The 22,153-nt window shown below is 47.2% G+C and overlaps 1 protein-coding gene across 1 annotated transcript in view; it reads right to left on the bottom strand.

The window, feature by feature from the left end:
* Positions 1 to 2,029: 2,029 nt before the first annotated feature.
* Positions 2,030 to 22,153, bottom strand: part of LOC126108816 (oocyte zinc finger protein XlCOF6.1-like) — a gene marked incomplete in the record, with an annotated part of 79,397 nt that continues 59,273 nt past the window's right edge. Inside the window, 1 exon segment of the mRNA XM_049914180.1 lies at positions 2,030 to 4,067. Coding sequence (XP_049770137.1) covers positions 3,205 to 4,067 — 863 coding nt within the window.

The following is a 22,153-nucleotide window of genomic DNA, read 5'->3' as shown; positions in this document are numbered from 1 at the left end:
TGCAAAAAGGAACAAAACTTCATTTGTTCCAGTGAAGGATGTGAACTCAATTGCAACAAATAATTTTTTGTCACTGATGGAAGGTACGTCGTACACCGAGTAACTCTGCCTCAAAATGTTTCTACGAACTCGATACCCCAAAGTTAGTTTCTCGCTTCCACAGCTATTTTGGATTTAAATTTGCTGCTGTATCTGGTGGGTGCCCACGCAGAGGGAGAGCAATGTAGCACAAAGAGTGCCGAAAGAAAACCACAGTTCTAGAGGTCTCCTGTCGAAGTTTTAGTCGAATCGGAAATGGTAAACCACGTCCCTCGAGGGCAAGGTTATGTACGACGAACCAAATAAGAATAGCTCGATTACGCTTCTCACGACGGAATTTCGAGACTGTAGTACTAGGTGGACAGACCGCAAGAAGATGATGACATTATGAGAGCACCATCTGCTATTTCAAAAACTGACATTTTTGCAAGTGTGGTCAAAGCGGAAATGTAGACCGCCTCACGTTCGTGACCAATTTAGGACGAGGCAGTGAAAACTTATTTTTTCCAGAGCGAGGAGGAGTAAGTGCAGCAGACGAGTGGTTTTGCACTGCACCCTACACGTCTGCAGGCGAGCACAGCTCGTTGACTCGTGCCATTAGTGGAGGTGACAGCCACGGCCTCTGGGATTGTTCCCACAAGGAATTTAACTCTGCAGCAGAGAGTGCGCCGATATGAAACTTCCTGGCAGATTAAACCGAGTGCCGGACCGACTAGAACACGGGACCTTAGCATTTCATAGATAAGCACTCTGCCGACTGAGCTACCCGAGCGTGCTTCGTGACCTGCCCTCGTAGCTTTACTTCCACCGGAACCTACCTCCTAACTTCCAAACTTCACACAAGTTCTCCTGCTGGTAATGCAATAAATCCATTAAGATGACCACACACGAAGTAGCGCAAAAAACAGTGTGTCTTAGATGGCATCAAGGATGCGCGAGCCCTTTACAGAGTCTATTCCCCGATTTTCCTCCTGACGGAGTCTTTATCTGGCAGTTTTTCTCTGTTATTTTTGTAGATACGGAACGACTCATTTTCTATTCCGGATTTTTGATTTTCAGTTTCAAAATAATACAACGGTAATACGACTAACATTTTCGAGCATTACTTCCTACGTCATTGTATATCCCAGATTCGAACATATGAGAATATAATTGCAGATCACTGAATTGAGAAAGGTGGCAGCCACATTCGTATCAATAACATAAAATGATGAAATTTGCATATACTTCTTAAGTACGAATACTGCTTAGGTATTAAAGTACCCTACCTCAAAAATACTGAGTAGATACTATCAGTAATTTCAGGTACAATAAATGTTGTGTACTTCTTGGGACAGGATAGGTTTTAAAGCTCACCAAGTCAATTACATCAAAACAGGCAATTTTAAAATGTAGTTTCCTCTCAGAAAAATTTCTGCGGATGCCCACGATTCCGGTACAGCTCTCGCATTTGTTTTCGGTCAAAATGTGAGTTCGAATGAAAGTTCATTCGATTGCAGTACTTTTCCTGACGGCATTTCCAGCCTGTCAAATGACAGAAACTCCTAGCACTGAAATCGACTGGATAAAGCAAGTTGATGAGAAACTAAGCCTAGAGGTAGCCTTTGAGATAACAGAAGTAACAGGTAATATCAAAATGCACCGGTCAAAATAGCAGAGAAAATACAGGCATATCTGCAACATGGAAAAATTAAGTACTTAACGCAGGTGACCGGGAAAAATGTTTTCGACAAAAAATGACAGTGGGACCAGAGGTGTGGACCTGTTTGAGGTAAGCTTCAGTGTCTGTCAATAGTTCTGCACCATCTTCCCGAGGGGAAGGGGGGGGGGGGGGAGGAGGGGAGGGTAAGGAACTCCTCAGAAACAGAGAAGCAAATCATGAGGGGAAAGCTGGGATTCAATGACAAATCAACATTCATTAAAAATACAAACAATGAACTTTACAGTAAAGAACAAAGAAAATTGCAAATATTATCTGTAAAATCTAAGAACAATTTTATTGTCATCCGCACAATTTTATGGTTGTCTCACAGAAATACAGTGAAAGTGGCTGGAAAAAAAATTGACTTACTTTCACAAAACCACAATCACAGAACTTGTATACATTCCTTGAAACACAATAAGGAAGACGAGAAATGAAACCCAACCCAAAGATGCATTCTGCAGAGTTGTCTTCCACAAAAATATATCGACGAACATAATGAACTGAGACAGATTGCGGAGGGGGGGGGGGGGGGGCAGGTGGGGGGGGGGGGGGGCGAGGCATGGTGCTCCACAGACACAGGAGTGCGGGCAGAGTCACTCGGAAAGAGGGGAGGGAGTCTGGACAGAGAAGAGAGGAAGTATCACCGGCAAACACAAACAGACTGAGTGAGCTCCATGAGCAGAGAAATAAATCCTTTGGCAATGTGCCGCTTTTCCGTTGGTAGAATTTCATTATTTGCTGTATCTGTTCAGTAGTTTAAACAATGGAAAATCGAGGACAGAATTTAACAATATTATGAAAGGTATAGTTGCTACCCACCATATAGCGGAGATGCTTAGTCCGAGAGGGGTAAGACAAAAAGTGACACACACACACACACACACACACACACACACACACACACACACACACACACACACACACACAGAGACAGACAGACAGACAGACAGACAGAAGAAAAGCTTTGTCTGTGACACTTTTTGTCGTGCCCCTCTGGAACTAAGCATCTCTGCTATATGGTGAGTAGCAACTGTCCTTTTCGTAACACTGTTCTGTAGTTTATGTGGATATCTCCCTCTCCCCCACTACCGTAGCCCCCTCTGCGACTTCCCTATTGCTTAACTGCAATATTCGTTCAACTTCTCTTTCCTCCCACTCCTAATACATCTCCATCTCTCACCCCACTGTACCGACTCTCCACAGAACCTCTCTCACCTCACTACACTACTAGACCTCCGCCTCCCACCACCCTCCCAGTGAGCCGCTCCTCCCCACTTTCTCAGCCCAGAAAGGTACGTACGGGTTCCGAGAGCTAAACGCGCCTACTGGCAGTATTTGCAATTTCACATCACGAAGGTAAGTACGGGCCGATCACTGTACTGCTCGTAAAAAATACATATACTGACGGGGAAATATCTGAGGCGACAGCGAGAGAGGTCCGACCCCCTACCCCTACAGAGTCACTTTTCCGCTCCCTCCTCTCCGGGTTTCTCCGGGCCGGCTCCGGCGGCCGGCTGCTGCTGCTGGCGCGCCTCGGCGACGTGGACCCTGGAGTGGTCGCGCAGGTGGCAGGAGCGGCGGAAGGCACGGCCGCAGACGCCGCAGCCGAACGGCTTCTCGCCCGAGTGCAGCAGCGCGTGCGCCTTGAGGCTGCCGCCCTGCGTGAAGCGCCGGCCGCACACGCCGCAGCCGTAGGGCCGCTCGCCCGTGTGCACGCGCACGTGCCTCTTCAGACAGACGGCCTGCCGGAACGTCTTGCCGCAGGTGTCGCACGCGTACGGCCGCTCGCCCGTGTGCAGGCGCGCGTGCACCGCTAGGTTGCCGGCCAGCGAGAACGTGCGCCCGCACACGTCGCACGCGTACGGCCTGTGGCCGGAGTGCAGGCGCGCGTGCGTGCGCAGCTGGTCCGAGCGCTTGAACGTGCCGCCGCACACGCCGCACGCGAACGGCCGCTCGTCCGAGTGGCGCCGCAGGTGCACGTCCAGCGAGCTGCGGTAGGCGAACGCAGCGCCGCACACGTCGCAGGGGAAGCGCCGGCCCCCGTCACTGCCGCCCCCCTTCGCTGCCCCCCGCCTGCCGCCGCGCCTCGCCGTCCTCGGGGCCCGGAGGCGGCCGGCCGCCAGGGCGAGCTGCCGCTCGGGGCAGTCGGGGCGGTGGCGCCGAAGCCGGGACACCGCGCCGAACACCTCGCCGCACAGCCCGCACACGTGGCCGTCCGCGTGCGTCCGCACGTGGTCCGCGATGTCCGACTTGGAGGTGAAGACTTGCGAGCAAGTGTCGCAATAGAAGTACTCCGAGTCCGCCCCCGTCTCGTCGGCACTGTCTTGGGATAATCTGGCAGGCAGGGAGAGAATGTCGCTCGAACCACACTTTAAACTGAAGTGTCAGTGCTTCTATGGTGAAGAAACTAATTTTGGTCTAAGAACTGAAGGATTTCTTGCAAATAGGTCATCGTTTCATTCTGTCAAAGTTTGGAGTTACACGTACGCTACTAATTATTATCGTACGCATCAATTACAGTAACACACATTTAGCGAAACAAATAAATGTACCGGGTGATCAAAAAGTCAGTATAAATTTGGAAACTGAATAAATCATGGAATAATGTACATAGGGAGGTACAAATTGACACACATGCTCGGAATGACACAGGTTTTATTAGAACAAAAAATAAATAAATAAATAAATAAATAAATAAAAATAAAAAATACAATAGTTCAAAAAAAAAATGTCGGACAGATGGCGCTTCATCTGATCAGAATAGCAATAATTAGCATAACTAAAGTAAGACAAAGCAAAGATGATGTTCTTTACAGGAAATGCTCAATATGTCCACCATCATTCTTCAACAATAGCTGTAGTCGAGGAACAATGTTGTGAACAGCACTGTAAAGCACGTCCGGAGCTATGGTGAGGCATTGGCGTCGGATGTTGGCTTTCGGCATCCCTAGAGATGTCTGTCGATGATGATACACTTGTGACTTGAGGTAACCCCAAAGCCAATAATCGCACAGACTGAGGTCTGGGGACCTGGGAGGCCGAGCGTGACGAAAGTGGCGGCCGAGCACACGATCGTCAGCAAATGACGCGCGCAAGAGATCTTTCATGCGTCTAGCAATATGGGGTGGTTCTAATGAAACCCCATGTCATTCCAAGGACGTGTGTCAATTTTTACCTCTGTATCTACATTATTCCGTGGTTTATTAAGTTTTGAAATTTATACTGACTTTTTGATCGCCCGGTATATAAAAATGAACATGTGAACTTATATATAGTGCACAAGTTTTAAAACGGCTCCGACTACACTCTGATGTCGACGGACTCGATCCGGCAGAGTGCCTCGTGGGACGCTCGATGGAGCTGCTCAGTGCCCCCGGGGAAGCGCCCGACTGGACACACGTTCACAACGTGGCTCACTGTCCGGGTGTCGTCACAGCCACACACACTGCCACTCTGGAAGCCCGGAATTGGAACTGTCGGATTGTCTACAAATTCGTGGTTTCGGGTTCTCGTAGTTTGCCATTCACGTTTCCATTCTGCGTCCCGGTCGAATCCTGTGGATAGCATTTGGACTCCCGTTTCGTATGCCAGTGTTCTAGATTTGAGGCGTTTCCCGAGCAGTGATAGCAAATCGTCACAAAGAGGGATCGAGTCGTTTTCAGAAACTTGCCGACACAGTTTGTAAAGAGCAGCCTATCGACGGAGGTCTGGTGGACGGATGTTTGAAAGCACTGGTAGCCAGCAAGTACGTGCAGACCGGACTGTAACACTAAGTACTCTCCTAACCGAGTTCAGTCGGACGTCTGCTTTCACTACGTGGGCGCTTCGGAGCCAAACTGGTGCACAGTATTTCTGCTGCAGAGTATACCAGTGCGAGGGACGCTCCTCGGAGGACCGACGTAGTCGTCCCCCGCGTACTGCCTGCCAGCTTTCTCGCGAGGTTCACTCGTGTTCGTATCTTCTCAGCCGAGTTGGAAAGGTGTTTTTTGTATGTTAAAGTTCTGCCCAGAGTGACTCCCAGGTATTTTGGGCTTTCGTCGTATCTGACTGTGCCGAGAGGGCCGAACTGTGGCCTGATCTTTGCTGACGAAAGGCGACCGGAGAGGTGGAACAGGCTCACCTCGGTTTTAGAAACAATCGGTCTCGGTCGCCACGTCTCAAAATACTCAAAGTTTAGTAAGGCTGTTCGTTAGGTGCTGTTCACATTCAGAAAGGCCTCGACTCTGATACGGAATTGCCAGGTCATCTGCATATTGAAATTTTCGGCAGATCAAATTCGGCAGGTCACCTGTGTAGAGGTCGAACAACACTGGAGCGAGAACAGAGCCCCGATGTACTCCACCGTCGAGTACGTGCCGTCTGCTTTTCTCTTCACTTTGATGTACTTTAAACCACCTATCGATTAACACATTACTTACGAGGCTGCCTACAGTTTTGACAGGTACTGCTCTCAAACATTTCAACAACAGGCCCCCTCGTACCACACCGTGTCTTAAGCTGCTGACAGGTCAGTGAGCACTACTCCAGTTTTAAGTTTCTTTTTGTATCCACATTCTACACGAGTAGTCGAGGAGGAAAAGTGAGGAGGAGGACAAACTCACAGCTGGCTTCCTACATCCACAACCTTCACGTTCCCCAGTCGTGCAGACATTCTCCCCGTAAGCAGCAGGGAAGTGAATACAACCTAAACCCCCACACTGCTACAGGATGAGCGTATATATTATCCCGTGCAGAAGTGGTTATGTGTAACAAACTGATTGGCTAGAAGCACAATGAATTGAACTCTTCTCACTCTTGCCAGCAAGTAACAGGAACTAATAACTTAACTGATTGTAAGCCTATCTCTGCTATTCAGCTGTAGGCTTTTTATGTTTGCAACTTGCATTTTTTAATTTTACACTGACAAGAGAAATATTGCTTTTTTTACTATTATAAACAATTTTATTTTGATGTCCACATATAGCTATACAATAACACAAAGCTAATGAGAAGTAATCCTAATTTTTGAAGATGTTTTACAGTAGCATCTAAAACATAAAATTACTTTTTATCGTGATCCCATTCTCGACACGTGTTGAAACTTTCAAAATATTTAGATGAAAACAGTATCTTTCAAATATATTTTTTGGGAAATTTAAGAATACAGTTTTCAAAATTCAGTTTTATTAAAAATGTATACATTTTTACAACTAATTCTGTTTTATATCATATGAAAACTGTTTAAAGGAGCTTTAAAATGAACTCAGTTTCACTTTTCTAGCTTAATTAGAACAAAATTTGTGAGCAAATCAATAATGTTGGGCAAGTCAAAAATTCAATTTTTTTAATGTTTTTGAGCACCTATTATTTGGTACCCATTTTCAGAAAAATATGAAAAAAGTTTTTTTGTTACTCTTTATGTATACTTCATGCATACTTAATGTTAAATGAATCCAAAAGTGTCAGATTGTAGATCATACTTTAATTTGTGATTTGACATGGAATGACGTTATAAGTAACGTCTCTGTACTTCTTTAACCTAAGCTCTTTTTTCTGATTTTCTATTTCCCAATTGTAAATGCACTGGATATTGTGAGCGGATGTGCTTCTGAAGTTACTAACATCCAAAGTGCCACTATTTTATCAGAGACATAATATGGAAGGACCAATAATTAACATGCTGACTAATACACAGTTAATTTGTTAAAAACAAAATATTTTTGTAAAAAATCTGATAAATGTAATGTTAAAATAATATAGATACACCAGCTATATGTAAGTACTATAATATTTTACAACACACATCACTTAACCACTTACAAATGTTTCATTTGTGTGTGTGTGTGTGTGTGTGTGTGTGTGTGTGTGTGTGTGTGTCTAGTCATCATCACGTTATCTGATTTTCTTTAGAACAGAGATTTCCAACACTGAATATGGGAATATGTACATGATGTAAACCACCTGAAGATAGACACAAAAATAAAATCACCTACTGTGAATGGTAGTGACTATCATTCTGCACCCTGTAAAACATTTACATCTTTTAATGCATTGCCTAAATCAAATATAAAATGTAGACTGGCACTGGCAAGGAAAGCGTTTCTGAAGAAGAGAAATTTGTTAACATCGAGTATAGATTTAAGTGTCAGGAAGTCATTTCTGAAAGTATTTGTATGGAGTGTAGCCATGTATGGAAGTGAAACATGGACGGTAAATAGTTTGGACAAGAAGACAATAGAAGCTTTTGAAATGTGGTGCTACAGAAGAATGCTGAAGATTAGATGGGTAGATCACATAACTAATGAGGAAGTATTGAATAGGATTGGGGAGAAGAGAAGTTTGTGGCACAACTTGACCAGAAGAAGGGATCGGTTGGTAGGACATGTTCTGAGGCATCAAGGGATCACCAATTTAGCATTGGAGGGCAGCATGGAGGGTAAAAATCGTAGAGGGAGACCAAGAGATGAATACACTAAGCAGATTCAGAAGGATGTAGGTTGCAGTAGGTACTGGGAGATGAAGAAGCTTGCACAGGATAGAGTAGCATGGAGAGCTGCATCAAACCAGTCTCAGGACTGAAGACCACAACAACAACAACAACAACAAAAACAACAACAACAACAACAAATCAAATATGTAAGAACAGTCATCTAAAAATTTCAGTAAAGAAACTGAAGTAATGTCTCTCAAACAGAAAGTTTCAATCTTGTCCAAAATGCTACTAGAGGAACAGCTGGGCACACGTAAGTGACCAGAGTGGTGTCCAAATGAAAGACTTGCAGCACGTCAGGTCATCGGCCATACAGCATTATTATAATAGAACAGGTGTCGTATTTTCAGGTGTTACGCAGCAATATTAGTTATGAACATGAAAATAACATACCTAATAAATAAAACAAGTTTCAAAAGATGTTTGGCACAATATACACAACACTGGCTGATAAGACAAGGAAGGATACAAAGCTAAATTTTCACAAAGTAAAGACAACCCTCAGTCTAATGTACGGAAATGAACCTCTAACATTAACTAAGAAAAGTAAAAGCCGAATACGAGCAACTGAAATTAGATTTTTAAGGAAAGTCAAAGGTTGTACTCTCACATATCGAATCCAAAAGTAATATTATAACAACAAAAATGATCAATTTTTGACAATATAAAGTAATAGGGTAGATAAAAAATCTACTCACTATGCAGCAACAGGTGAAAACAAAAATTAAAAAACAGGCTTTAGGTACGGGAGCTTTCTAAGCCAGTGGTTCATCCTTCCAACAGAATGGTTGAAGGGGAAGGAAGAGGGGTGAAGGAAAAGGACCGGAGAGGTTTAGGGAAAGGGCAGAGTTCGAAAAAGTCACCCAGAACCACGGGTCAGCGGAGACTTACCAGACAGGATGAGAAGGAAGGACTGATCGTTGGGGACTGCACCGTACAAGATTTGAAAACCTGAGAACCTAAAAGTGAGAAACAGGGTAATATGCAAGACAGAGATTGTTGCCGGAACACTGTGGAGGAGTTAATACAAGTGAACAGCTAAGTGCACTGTACATACAACAACGAAAATAATCAGTTTTCTTTTTTACTCTTGTGTTCTGCAGCCGCTCGGTGAGTAGATTTTTAAATTATTAGGTGCATTGTACGCAACAGAGTTGGGAGGTGGACGGTGAAAAAAAAGATGGGTCAGAAAAATGAAAGACGTAGAAAACTAAAACGGAGTGAAGAAAGAAGTAGTTACTGTGAATAAATTCTGAGACAAAAGAAAATAACGTAAACTGAGGCCAGGTGGGTAGCGAGACACGTTGTGCTGCTAATTCCCACCTGCAGATCTCTGAGAAACTGGTGCCCGGGGGAAGAATCCAGACGGTGCGTGGGGCGAAACAGATGCCGAGGTCACGACCGTCACGTCGTAGGGCGCGTTCCCTTTAATAGTACACCCTTTGCCAGTTACAGGGCCGGTACAGGTGGCGGTAGAAGGGCGCACGGGGCAAGTCTGGCAGCGGCGACGGTCAGACGGGAAGGAGCCGCAGGGTAGCGTGACGGGTGCAGAAGGAACGTAGGGTGCGACGAGGATACCGCGGAGATTGGGACGGTGGCCGAAAGCTACGTGTGAGGGGAAGTCGTGCACTTGTCAAACTAACCGATTAATACAGATGTGACCGGTATAGCACTGTGTGACAAGTGGCGTGCTCCCAGGTCGTTTTTTGGAGGGATCAGTTGTGCCAGGATCTGACAGTGAGGGCCCAGGAAGTCTGCTTTCGAACTAGGCAGGCCGAGACGAGAACGGAGGTGTAGTGCCGCAGTGAGTCCGCATCCGAACACACACGTCTGCCTCAATAGCCGAGGCCGTACGGAAGAGAACGTTATATTTTTGTAGGTTTAAAGTGAACAGAAGTACGTCTCGGGTAAGAAAGAGATCGACACCGCGGAAAGTGGCACGGGATTCGTAATAGGACCACCTAAAATTTAATTGGGAGACAGTATTCACAAATTCCAGGAATTTTAACAGGTTAACGTCACCACGAGTCCGTACGGCAAGTATGTCGGCGATTAATCTAAACAAAACACAAGAAAGTACCCTCTCAGTGGCCCGTGACAAGGTTGTCATAGGAAGGAGCCATCCCGGTTCCCTGATCCGTTTGTAGTATGTCTGCCCCTCAAAGGTGAAGTAATTTTTGGCAAGTATAAAGTTCATTAAGGTGGGCAAGAAGGATGTCATAGGCTTGGAAACACCAGCAGACAGACCACGTACTTGGGGAATGTCAGTATAGAGAGAGGTGGCACCAGTGGTGACACGCAAGGTGTGCGGTGGAAGTGGGGCGGGCACGGATTTCAGACGATCTGAGAAACGGTCGGCGTCCGGAAAGCCTCCGTACTACGTGTCGCAGGTGTCGATCGACCGAGGCAGATCTACATTCGGTGGGTGCTCTGAAGCCAGCAGGTACAGGACGGCCGGGACGATTAGATTTGTGGATCTCGGGAAGAAAATGAAAGGTAGGGGTGCACGATTCGGGTGGACGAGACGTTCAACGGATCGAGGCTTTTAAGGTGGGACTGCGGGCCAGATCAAATCGCGGGGGGACGGGATCTCTAGTGGCACAGACCTTCACCGACATACTCTTGTCGGCCTAGTGTCACAGTGGTAGATCTTTTGTCTGTTGCGAAAATAATGACGGAGTCGTCAGCTTTTAGGGGATGCAGGGCCCGGAGTTCTGCAGAGGACAGGTTACGGTCACATCGTAGGGTCCCGAGGAAGGGTTACGAAGGAAAGCTCGATGTCGGGAATTCTCGGAAGGCGCGTAAGGGGAGATTCCGGGGTAGCAGTCGTGGATCGAGTCGGGATCACGGGCAGAACTGTTCGAGGGAGGATTCGGTGTCAGGTTTGCTGCCGGAGAGGTTTCGGTATTGGGTTGCGAGGTGATACTTCCAGCTGACATAACGTGTGAAGAAAAGCGAGACCTCCACCGAAGCGACAGGACTAAATGTAGGTTTAGGGCCGAAATTGCGACCCTCCAATAATAAAGGTAATTCAGGAGGGGAGAGTGCTTTAGACAAAAGGTTAAGAACACTGCACTGTTGTGCCCGGTTCTCGTGATTACGAATTATTCTCGGTCTGGGAGGCAGTGGTGAAAACTGTGGGACATTAAGACGGCCGGGCAAGCTCGGTCTGTCGGAGAGGAGTGACGGTCGACAGTGCAGCTGTTTGAGGATAGGAAGAGAGACACCACTACTGACGTAGTTTACGAGTGTGGGCGAAGTCTGGCACGTTGTTGCAGTTTGAAGCTGGCTCGGCAGACGGTGCCATCCGAGCATACGTGAGGGGCAGATAACGACAGGATTTTGGAGGAGGACAGAAGTCTGGAAACTGCCAGATGAGACACGGATTAACCGGGTAAGTGCAACAGACTGCTGTATTTGAAAGTGTAAAAGTGCCTGCTGTAAAACAGGATTACATCCAGAAACAGACTTTCGCTGTTAGGCCTTCGGGAGTAATTTCGAGGGACACACAGGTTTCGAGGAACGGAATGCGGACCTCTAATTTCGATAGTGCAAAAGCACATTTTTGATGAGAATGAATGTAATATGCAGTGGGACTCGTCGTAGTGAGAGTGTACGGTCCGGAGTGTCGGAAACGGTAGAGGGTAGAAAATTATATAAAAACGGACAAAGAGCGATGAAAAAATTTGTACGAAAATTATGAGAACAGACAGTACTAAATAATAGGTAATAAGTGGGTGAGACTGTCGCCAGAAAAGAGGTCTCTATGGAAAAAAAAAGATAAGAAAAATATCGATAGGAAAAGTCGTGAAGAGATAAAATTTTAAAAACTTGCCAAACAGAAAGAGAAAGTCGTAGGAGAAAATGTTAACTAATTTGCCTAGCAAATACAGTAATTTAGGAGATGGCAGTAAAAGTGGATCGTAGCGGTTTTGCAAAAAATGAACGCACAACAATACGAAAGAACTACTATGAGGCAAGCAGAGGCTGGGAATGAAAACAGCTGTAAAATTTGCAAAGAAATTGGTGAAAGGCGATCGAGAGAAGGTGCTTCAGTGTAATGAACTGTAAGTAAATTGTTATAGGCAAATTTGTAAATAACAATGTTTTGACAGTTGCCATCCTTTCCGTATTAAACTTTCTCTCCCTTACAGCCTCAGCTTCTGAGGCAAACATATATGTTGACATGCAGACTCTTGAAGCACTAGACCACCATTCTCACGTAAGCCTTCACTGGATGTAATTGACCCATCTGTGTAGTTTAAAAAAAAAAAACAATTTTGGAGCACACCACAGCACAGTTTTATCCCGGTCTCTAATGTACCGATCGGCAAGTTCGACAAGGTCACGACTTCCTAAAATCGTGCCCTGAAATGAGATCCATTTCGTCTGGAATTTTGCCGATCCCATCTAGAACGGCTTTTCGCTACCGTCCCAATCCCAGCGATATCCTCGTCGGACTCTGCGCTGCTCCTGCACCCGTCTCCATTCCCTACCCTGCGGCCCCTACCCCTGTTACTGTCCCCAGAGCGAGACTTGCTCTGTGCACCCTTCTACCACCACCTGTATCAGCCCCGTAACTGGTTGAACATATACTATTGAAGGGAGGACGCTCTACAAATCACAGTCGTGACCTCGGTACCTCGGTGCCCGTTTCACTAACCACGCGCCATTCGGATTCCTCCCCCAGACACCGGATTTTAAGAAGTCCGCAGGTGGGAACTAGTGCCACAACGTGTCTTGCCACCCACCTGGCCTTAATTTACATTAACTGCTTCTGTCTCGACATTTATTCACAATAATTACTCCTTTCTTCACTTTGTTTAGATTTGTGTGTCTCCTATTTTCTAACTTATCTTTTTTTTTTGCTGTCCCCCTCCCAACAATACACTTAGCTGCTCACTCGTATTAACTCGTTTACAATGTTTCGGCAGTAATCTGTGTCTCGCATATTATCCTCTCTTTCACCTCTGAGCTCTGAGGTTTTCAAATCTCATCCACTGCAGTCCCCAACATTCAGTCTTTCCTTCTCATCCTGTCTGGTAAGTCTCTCGTGACCTGCAGTTCTGGAGGACTTCTCCAAACTCTGCCCTTTTCAAAAATCTCTCCAGTAATCTCTCCAGTCCTCTTCCTTCTTCCCCTTCGACCCTCTCGCATACCTACAACCTTTTTTTATACGTACACTCACCCGCTGCAAAAACAATATTGTACGACAAGAGCTAGATAGATGTACGGGGTGAATCACCTAAAATTACCGCAAATATTGCAGAAATGAAATGTGCTATTGATGTGCGGTGTTCACATAATGGACTAGTAGTCAGGGGCTAGTATAGCTAGCCAATGAAAAGATTGTAGTAATATTTAGGGAGTATTTTTTGTGCAAACATACACTTTTGTAAATGGAACAGTGGCTAGTGACACTGAAAAACTAGAAGTTGGGTAAATTGGAATGTCAGTGGTGTTTGTTGCACAACACAAGTGCATACATTAGTTACGTGTATTCTGACCAGTAATGAGGCAGCTGACCGTCACAGGTCGTGTTTCAAATGACCACCACCGAGAGCAATACGTGCTTCCAGTCGGATACGGAATGACTGTTTCACACGTGCTAGCATTTCAGCAGAGTTGTCTGAGCAGGCCGCAGTAATATGTCACCGCATGGAGTAGGAATTAAAATCCATGGAGAAGAAATAAAAACTTTGAGGTTCGCCGATGACATTGTAATTCTGTCACAGACAGCAAAGGACTTGGAAGAGCAGTTGAACGGAATAGACAGTGTCTTGAAAGGAGGGTATAAGATGAACATCAACAAAAGCAAAACGAGGATAATGGAATGTAGTCGAATTAAGTCTGGTGATGCCGAAGGTATTAGATCAGGAAATGAGACACTTAAAGTAGTAAAGGAGTTTTGCTATTTGGGGAGCAAAATAACTGATGATGGTCGAAGTCGAGAGGATATAAAATGTAGACTGGCAATGGCAAGGAAAGCGTTCCCGAAGAAGAGAAATTTGTTAACATCGAGTATAGATTTAAGTGTGAGGAAGTCGTTTGTGAAATTATTTGTATGGAGTGTAGCCACGTATGGAAGTGAAACATGGACGATAACTAGTTTGGACAAGAAGAGAATAGAAGCTTTCAAAATGTGGTGCCACAGAAGAATGCTGAAGATTAGATGGGTAGGTCACATAACTAATGAGGAGGTACTGAATAGGATTGGGGAGAAGAGAAGTTTGTGGCACAACTTAACTAGAAGAAAGGATCGGTTGGTAGGACATGTTATGAGGCATCAAGGGATCACCAGTTTAGTGTTGGAGAGCAGCGTGGAGGGTAAAAATCGTAGAGGGAGACCAAGAGATGAATACACTAAGCAGATTCAGAGGGTTGTAGGCTGCAGTAGGTACTGGGAGGTGAAGAAGCTTGCACAGGATAGAGTAGCATGGAGAGCTGCATCAAACCAGTCTCAGGACCGAAGACCAGCCGGGATGTCCTTCTCGGCAGCATCTTTCAGCTTTCCGCACAGAAATAAGTCTACTGGCGTCAAATCTGTGGAAGGGGCCGGCTGAGGAACAAGTCCTCCACGGCCGATCTGACGATTTGGAAATAATTCACGAAGACGCGCCATAGTATTTCGTGCACTACGGGCCGGACAGCGATCGTGCCGGCACCGCAGGTCGCTCCCGGTCTGCAGAGGAACGTCTTTCACCTGTGGAAGACGGTCTGTCGATAGGCTGCAACACTTGTGCGGGTCCAATGTTCCGTATACGAAAAACAGGCCTACGAGCTGACATTGCACTATCCCACTCTACACGTTTAGACTCTACGGATCCCGAAGTTCTGCCTGTCGAGGCCGACAGACCGGCGTCGCACGTTTAGGAGGTTTACCTGGCCGCGATCGATAGAAGGGGCCTCGTTACTAAACGAGATATGTGAAAAATTACTGATATACCATCTTAATGCCTACGTACATAAATTAAGACAATTCTCAGAGTCATTGCCACGCAAGTCTCAGTGGAGAGAGAGACGTGATAGAGAGGGAATCTGTATCTAGGGAGAACGCCTAGGACACTCGCCCGATTTTCCTCGTGCAATTGTGCGGCAGCTAACGTGTGGACCGACTGCCACACGACGGTGGCAAGAACAATAATTTCTGCTCTTCTATCGTCATTTGTTTCCTTCTCTCGTGTCGTCTAGGTATCGCTCTACCACTTTCACGTAGTCGGTCAAAGAGGTCTACATCTACATCTACACTCCTGGAAATTGAAATAAGAACACCGTGAATTCATTGTCCCAGGAAGGGGAAACTTTATTGACACACTCCTGGGGTCAGATACATCACATGATCACATTGACAGAACCACAGGCACATAGACACAGGCAACAGAGCATGCACAATGTCGGCACTAGTACAGTGTATATCCACCTTTCGCAGCAATGCAGGCTGCTATTCTCCCATGGAGACGATCGTAGAGATGCTGGACGTAGTCCTGTGGAACGGCTTGCCATGCCATTTCCACCTGGCGCCTCAGTTGGACCAGCGTTCGTGCTGGACGTGCAGACCGCTTCATCCAGTCCCAAACATGCTCAATGGGGGACAGATCCGGAGATCTTGCTGGCGAGGGTAGTTGACTTACGCCTTCTAGAGCACGTTGGGTGGCACGGGATACATGCGGACGTGCATTGTCCTGTTGGAACAGCAAGTTCCCTTGCCGGTCTAGAAATGGTAGAACGATGGGTTCGATGACGGTTTGGATGTACCGTGCACTATTCAGTGTCCCCTCGACGATCACCAGTGGTGTACGGCCAGTGTAGGAGATCGCTCCCCACACCATGATGCCGGGTGTTGGCCCTGTGTGCCTCGGTCGTATGCAGTCCTGATTGTGGCGCTCACCTGCACGGCGCCAAACACGCATACGACCATCATTGGCACCAAGGCAGAAGCGACTCTCATCGCTGAAGACGACACGTCTCCATTCGTCCCTCCATTCACGCCTGTCGCGACACCACTGGAGGCGGGCTGCACGATGTTGGGGCGTGAGCGGAGGACGGCCTAACGGTGTGCGGGACTGTAGCCCAGCTTCATGGAGACGGTTGCGAATGGTCCTCGCCGATACCCCAGGAGCAACAGTGTCCCTAATTTGCTGGGAAGCGGCGGTGCGGTCCCCTACGGCACTGCATAGGATCCTACGGTCTTGGCGTGCATCCGTGCGTCGCTGCGGTCCGGTCCCAGGTCGACGGGCACGTGCACCTTCCGCCGACCACTGGCGACAACATCGATGTACTGTGGAGACCTCACGCCCCACATGTTGAGCAATTCGGCGGTACGTCCACCCGGCCTCCCGCATGCCCACTATACGCCCTCGCTCAAAGTCCGTCAACTGCACATACGGTTCACGTCCACGCTGTCGCGGCATGCTACCAGTGTTAAAGACTGCGATGGAGCTCCGTATGCCACGGCAAACTGGCTGACACTGACGGCGGCGGTGCACAAATGCTGCGCAGCTAGCGCCATTCGACGGCCAACACCGCGGTTCCTGGTGTGTCCGCTGTGCCGTGCGTGTGATCATTGCTTGTACAGCCCTCTCGCAGTGTCCGGAGCAAGTATGGTGGGTCTGACACACCGGTGTCAATGTGTTCTTTTTTCCATTTCCAGGAGTGTACATCCATACTCCGCAAGCCACCTGCCAGTGTATGGCGGAGGGTACGTTGAGTACCTCTATCGGTTCTCCCTTCTATTCCAGTCTAGTATCATTCGTGGAAAGAAGGATTGTCGGTATCCCTCTGTGTGGGCTCTAATCTCTCTGATTTTATCCTCACGGTCTCTTCGCGAGATATACGTAGGAGGGAGCAATATACTGCTCGACTTCTCGGTGAAGGTATGTTCTCGAAAGTTGGACAAAAGCCCATACCGAGCTACTGAGCATCTCTCCTGCAGAGTCTTCTACTGGAGTTTATCTATCATGTCCGTAATGCTTTCGCTATTACTAAAGGATCCTGTAACGAAGCGCGCTGCTCTCCGTTGGATCTTCTCTATCTCTTCTATCAACCCTATCTGGTACGGATCCCACACTGCTGAGCAGTATTCAAGCAGTGGGCGAACAAGCGTATTGTAACCTACTTCCTTTGTTATCGGATTGCATTTCCTTAGGATTCTTCCAATGAATCTCAGTCTGGCATCTGCTTTGCCGACAATCAACTTGATATGGTCATTCTGTTTTAAATCACTCCTAATGCGTACTCCCAGATAATTTATGGAATTAACTGCTTCCAGTTGCTAGCCTGCTATATTGTTGCTAAATGATAAGGGATCTTTCTTTCTATGTACTCGCAGCGCATTACACTTGCCTACATTGAGACTGAATTGCCATCCCCTGCACCATGCGTCAATTGGCTGCAGATCCTCCTGCATTTCAGTACAATTTTCCATTGTTACAGCCTCTCGATATAGCGCACCATCATATGGAAAAAGCCTCAGTGAACTTCCGATGTCATCCACAAGGTCATTTATGTATATTGTGAACAGCAACGGTCCTACGACCTACTGCTCAAAATGTCACACACTGACCGAGTAGCAATTTGCAGTGGACTCGAGGAACACAGAAGCACACTGTAAGCGAGCGTAACAACGTCGTACCTAGTGACTGTGCAGGTCGACCGGCACAAACGAGTGTCAATACGGGAACTTACCAAAATACGATATCTCGTAAATGACGTGCACTCGAATCCTGCTACAAACTCCACTGAAATTTTAATTTATCATACCTCCAGTTTGTTGATGTGAATACGCACTATTCCATTTAAGAACAGTGTGTGTTTCTAGAAAAAACTCACTTTTTAAGTATTTTTTCAATCTGTTCATTTGTAACAATAGGAGCCCCGACTAGCAATCCATTACACGAAAACCAGACACTAGTAGCACTTTCAATTTCCGCAGAGTAGAGTGGTGCAAGTTTCAGGTGATTCACCCGGTATACGGTACAAATTGAAAATAGAGCAAGGGTGCACGAAATGGAAGCAAGTGACGTCTCCTCAGGGTGGAGAGGGGCGACGCAGTGACTGCCACAGTAAGCAGTGCCGGAGGCCTTCCGGGGCAGACGGGGCGCCGCCCCAGCCTCGGGACGAGAAACCGTCTCCGGAGGCTCTCGAGGGTACAGGTATCCACCCCCGTACGTGACAAACGCGGTGTGCCCTCACTCCTTTTCGCCCAGTGACGCGGGCTGCCCCTACCGGGAGCAGGGCGAGGTTCGGCGCCCGCCGGTATTCGATACGGCGCGAGAGAGAGTACTGAACTGGCCGCAGGCACACGTGCCGAGTCTGACCGCAAACAGAATTACGTTAATTTAAAATTAAAAAACTCTGGCCGTACGAAAGAATGCCGATGGCAATGGCAATGAGAAACTCTGAAGTGTAGTGGAACATTTCATTATTAAATATTCACAGGTTTCACTTCTTCCTATCGAACTGACGAAAGACGGTCACCGTGAAGTGAACAGTCGAATGAGATTTTCACTCTGCAGCGGAGTGTGCGCTGATACGAAACTTCCTGGCAGATTAAAACTGTGTGCCGGACCGAGACTCGAACTCGGGACCTTTGCCTTTTGCGGGCAAGTGCTCTACCGAGTGAGCTACCCGACCACGACTCACACCCCGTCCTCACAGCTTTACTTCTGCCAGTAGAGCACTTGCCCGCGAAAGGCAAAGGTCCCGAGTTCGAGTCTCGGTCCGGCACACAGTTTTAATCTGCCAGGAAGTTTCAAGTGAACAGTTATTTAGATAATAGGGAAACGCGAGCGCACAGCACCGACAGGGCACGACGGCGAAGGCGCACCTCTACCGGCGAGGGAGAGGTCGTCCGTACTCCGGTGTCCCGGCTCGGAGGTGTCGCACACATTGACGGGACGACAGGGAGTGTCGAGACACTGCGAGAAGGCGACCGTAACAAAATAATCACTGTACGAGTGATCTCGAAAAACATCAGGGTGACAGATTGTCCCTGAAGTTGTCGACTCGCTTACAGCCCGTAGACACGAGCTGTAAACACTTCAGAAGAAACTCTGAAATACGCATTTGTCTGTTTGTCTGTTGTCACTTTATGGCGCAAAACAGCTGAGGTCATAAGCGTCTGTCATAACTGAAAATGGTCACTTACTGAATGACTGAAGTCTATAATACTCTAAGCCTAATCGAGTGGAGCAGAGTAGAGGAATAGCTAAAAACGAATGCACCCCTTTTGAGGAGGTTGCTCAAACGGTTGAGAATTGAATTTCCTCGGCCATATTACTGAGACAAATAAAAAGTAAAACACAATCTACAGCTCGTGCCGTATCTGCTAACGCAGGTGGAAAACGTGCATTAAAATGTAAACGGTTATAAAACTGGCATCGGTCCGAAAAATGGTGTACTGTCGACGGTCGGTGGCAGTAAGCAGAGAGCGGTGCAGGGTCACCTCTCGACAAATGATGGTGCCCAATATACAGAGATGAGCTGAGGGTACCTCCTCGTGACGAGACGGGGGGGAGGAGGGGGGGGGGGGGGGGAGGTCGTCCGAGCCGTTGAGACACGTCTAATTCCCCAGAGTTTGTTCCCAGATAGAGAAGCCTTCCCGACACTGACTTCACCAGATGCCTACATAAACATCATCTCAGCTCCACTACCGGTAAGCAAGTGGATTCCTCGTACTAAGGGGTGGTACGTCTGTAGCAGAGCGAGCCTTCGGAGGGCACTAAGCGAATCAGAACGTAATACACAACTGACAAGCCCGTGTTGTCAGATGTACCCGGGTGGCCCGACAGACGGCAGAAAGCTCTGCAGTAAAAATTGAACTTTCTTCTACGAGCCGGTATCTAAAATGTTTGTCGTCAATGACAAAGGCACATCCGACACCACTGTCGTACTTAGGACCGCAAGTGTACACGGAGGTGCCGTCTCCGACTTGCGTCCAATATTTGAAAGACTTAAAGTGACAGCTGGAACCTAGAGTGGTGTCCTCGGGAAGCAAATTAATTCGGAGATGAACGCAGGCCTCTGCACGGAGCCGATGCGGTGAAGGGTTCTCGCCCGTCAGAGAAGTGGCAGGTAACGTACGGTTAAGTTTCCGAAGCAGTATACCGAAGCGAACTCCGGGAGATGACAGAGAAGTTGCTCTTGCCCCGTATCGGTGTTCGAGAGTGTCATCAAAACTGGCCACACGGGGCACAGAGGGCAGACGGCACTTGTATCTCTCGACGAGACGTCACACCTGTACAAGAGCGATAGTCGGGCAGTATCTGCAGAGATATAACTGGGCCAGTGTAGAAAGCTCCAGTGGGCAGACGTACGCCTCGACGGTGGATCGTGTCGAGACTGTGTAAAATAGACGGCCGTGCAGACAAGTAAACTGGACACCTATTGTCACTGCCCATCGGGCGAGGGATCGGTATACGTGGAGGAGGATTTTCTGTCCACTCCAAATGAAATACAGTTTGAAACACGTAAGATATTAGAGATCGGGTATAGTGTGCTGCCAGATAAGATACGTGGGAGCAACAACAGAATATCCTATCCAGCGTGAGCACGAGAACTACACGGTTTCGACAAACGGAAGAGCGACAGGAGTGAGATGTAAAGACGGTGGAAGAAACTCCTTACGCCACCACAAGTTCAGACAGCTTTTTTGGTGGAAGCCTATGTCGGTGCTCCACAAGTAAAGACAGTAGAGACGTCACAATGAAGAAAGTGTTCGACTATGCCGAACCTACGCGTACCTCAAAAACCCGGTCTCCGAAGAACTCCCGAATAAAATGCAGCAGGCGGTCTCGGAAGCCCCACGAATGCATCGTGTGGAGCATGCCCGTCCCCCAGCCGCCATCTTAAGGTTTGTCAAAAACACGGCTAGTCTGGCATTTCCGCACAAAATTGATCACGATGCGGGTCGACAGGGTGACGAGATGATCGACTGCACGGCAGCGCTTACGACATCCCCACTGTGCATTTGTTAGCGGAGTACGAGACTCGAGCCACCGTACCGGCTGACCGGTGATCGTGTGTTCGATCATCTCGCTGACACTGCTGGTGACGGAAACTGGGCGGTACCCGGACGAAAGATATTTGTCCTTACCGGGCTCGCGTAAGACGGCTACATTGTCTCCGTGCCGTCCGTCCAGACACGATTATACGTAAGAAGGAGGAAGTGCTTGCCATCAGGAGTGCCGTGATAAGGTGAGAGCATGAAACTTCCTGGCAGATTAAAACTGTGTGCCAGACCGACACTCTAACTCGGGACCTTTGCCTTTTGCGGGCAAGTGCTCTACCAACTTAGCTACCCAAAACGACTCACGCTCCGCCCTCACAGCTTTACTTCTGCTAGTACCTCATCTCCTACCGTCCAAAAAAGTTAAGCTGTGAGGATGGGGCACGAGTCGTGTTTGGGTAGCTCAGTTGGTAGAGCACTTGCCCACGAAAGGCATAAGGTCCCGAGTTCGAGTCTCGGTCGGGCACACAGTTTTAATCTGCCAGGCAGTTTCATATCAGCGCACACTCTGCTGCAGAGTGGAAATCTCATACAGGTGAGAGCACATTTGAGCTCCCTCGCAGTCAAAATGGTGTTACACCGTTACACCATTCGCGATTACGAGAGGCAAAAGATGTTAGATTAGATTAGATTAATACTAGTTCCATGGATCATGAATACAATATTTCGTAATGATGTGGAATGAGTCAAATTTTCCAATACATGACATAATTAAGTTAATTTAACAACATACTTAAGTTAATATAACAACTTTTTCATTTTTTTGTGTTTTTTTATTTTTTATTTTTTTATATATTTTTTATTTATTTATTTTAATTTATATCTAAAAATTCCTCTATGGAGTAGAAGGAGTTGTCATTCCAGAGCATCCTCTGCTCGTTCCCAGTGTGCAGTACACGTGACTGACTGCAGAGTTAATGGTGCTAGGCAACGT

This window comes from Schistocerca cancellata, chromosome 11 (genome assembly GCF_023864275.1).
Source record: "Schistocerca cancellata isolate TAMUIC-IGC-003103 chromosome 11, iqSchCanc2.1, whole genome shotgun sequence".
Taxonomy (NCBI): domain Eukaryota; kingdom Metazoa; phylum Arthropoda; class Insecta; order Orthoptera; family Acrididae; genus Schistocerca; species Schistocerca cancellata.
The sequence above is the reverse complement of the archived record's forward strand: the minus strand, read 5'-3'. Positions and strand labels throughout refer to the sequence as shown.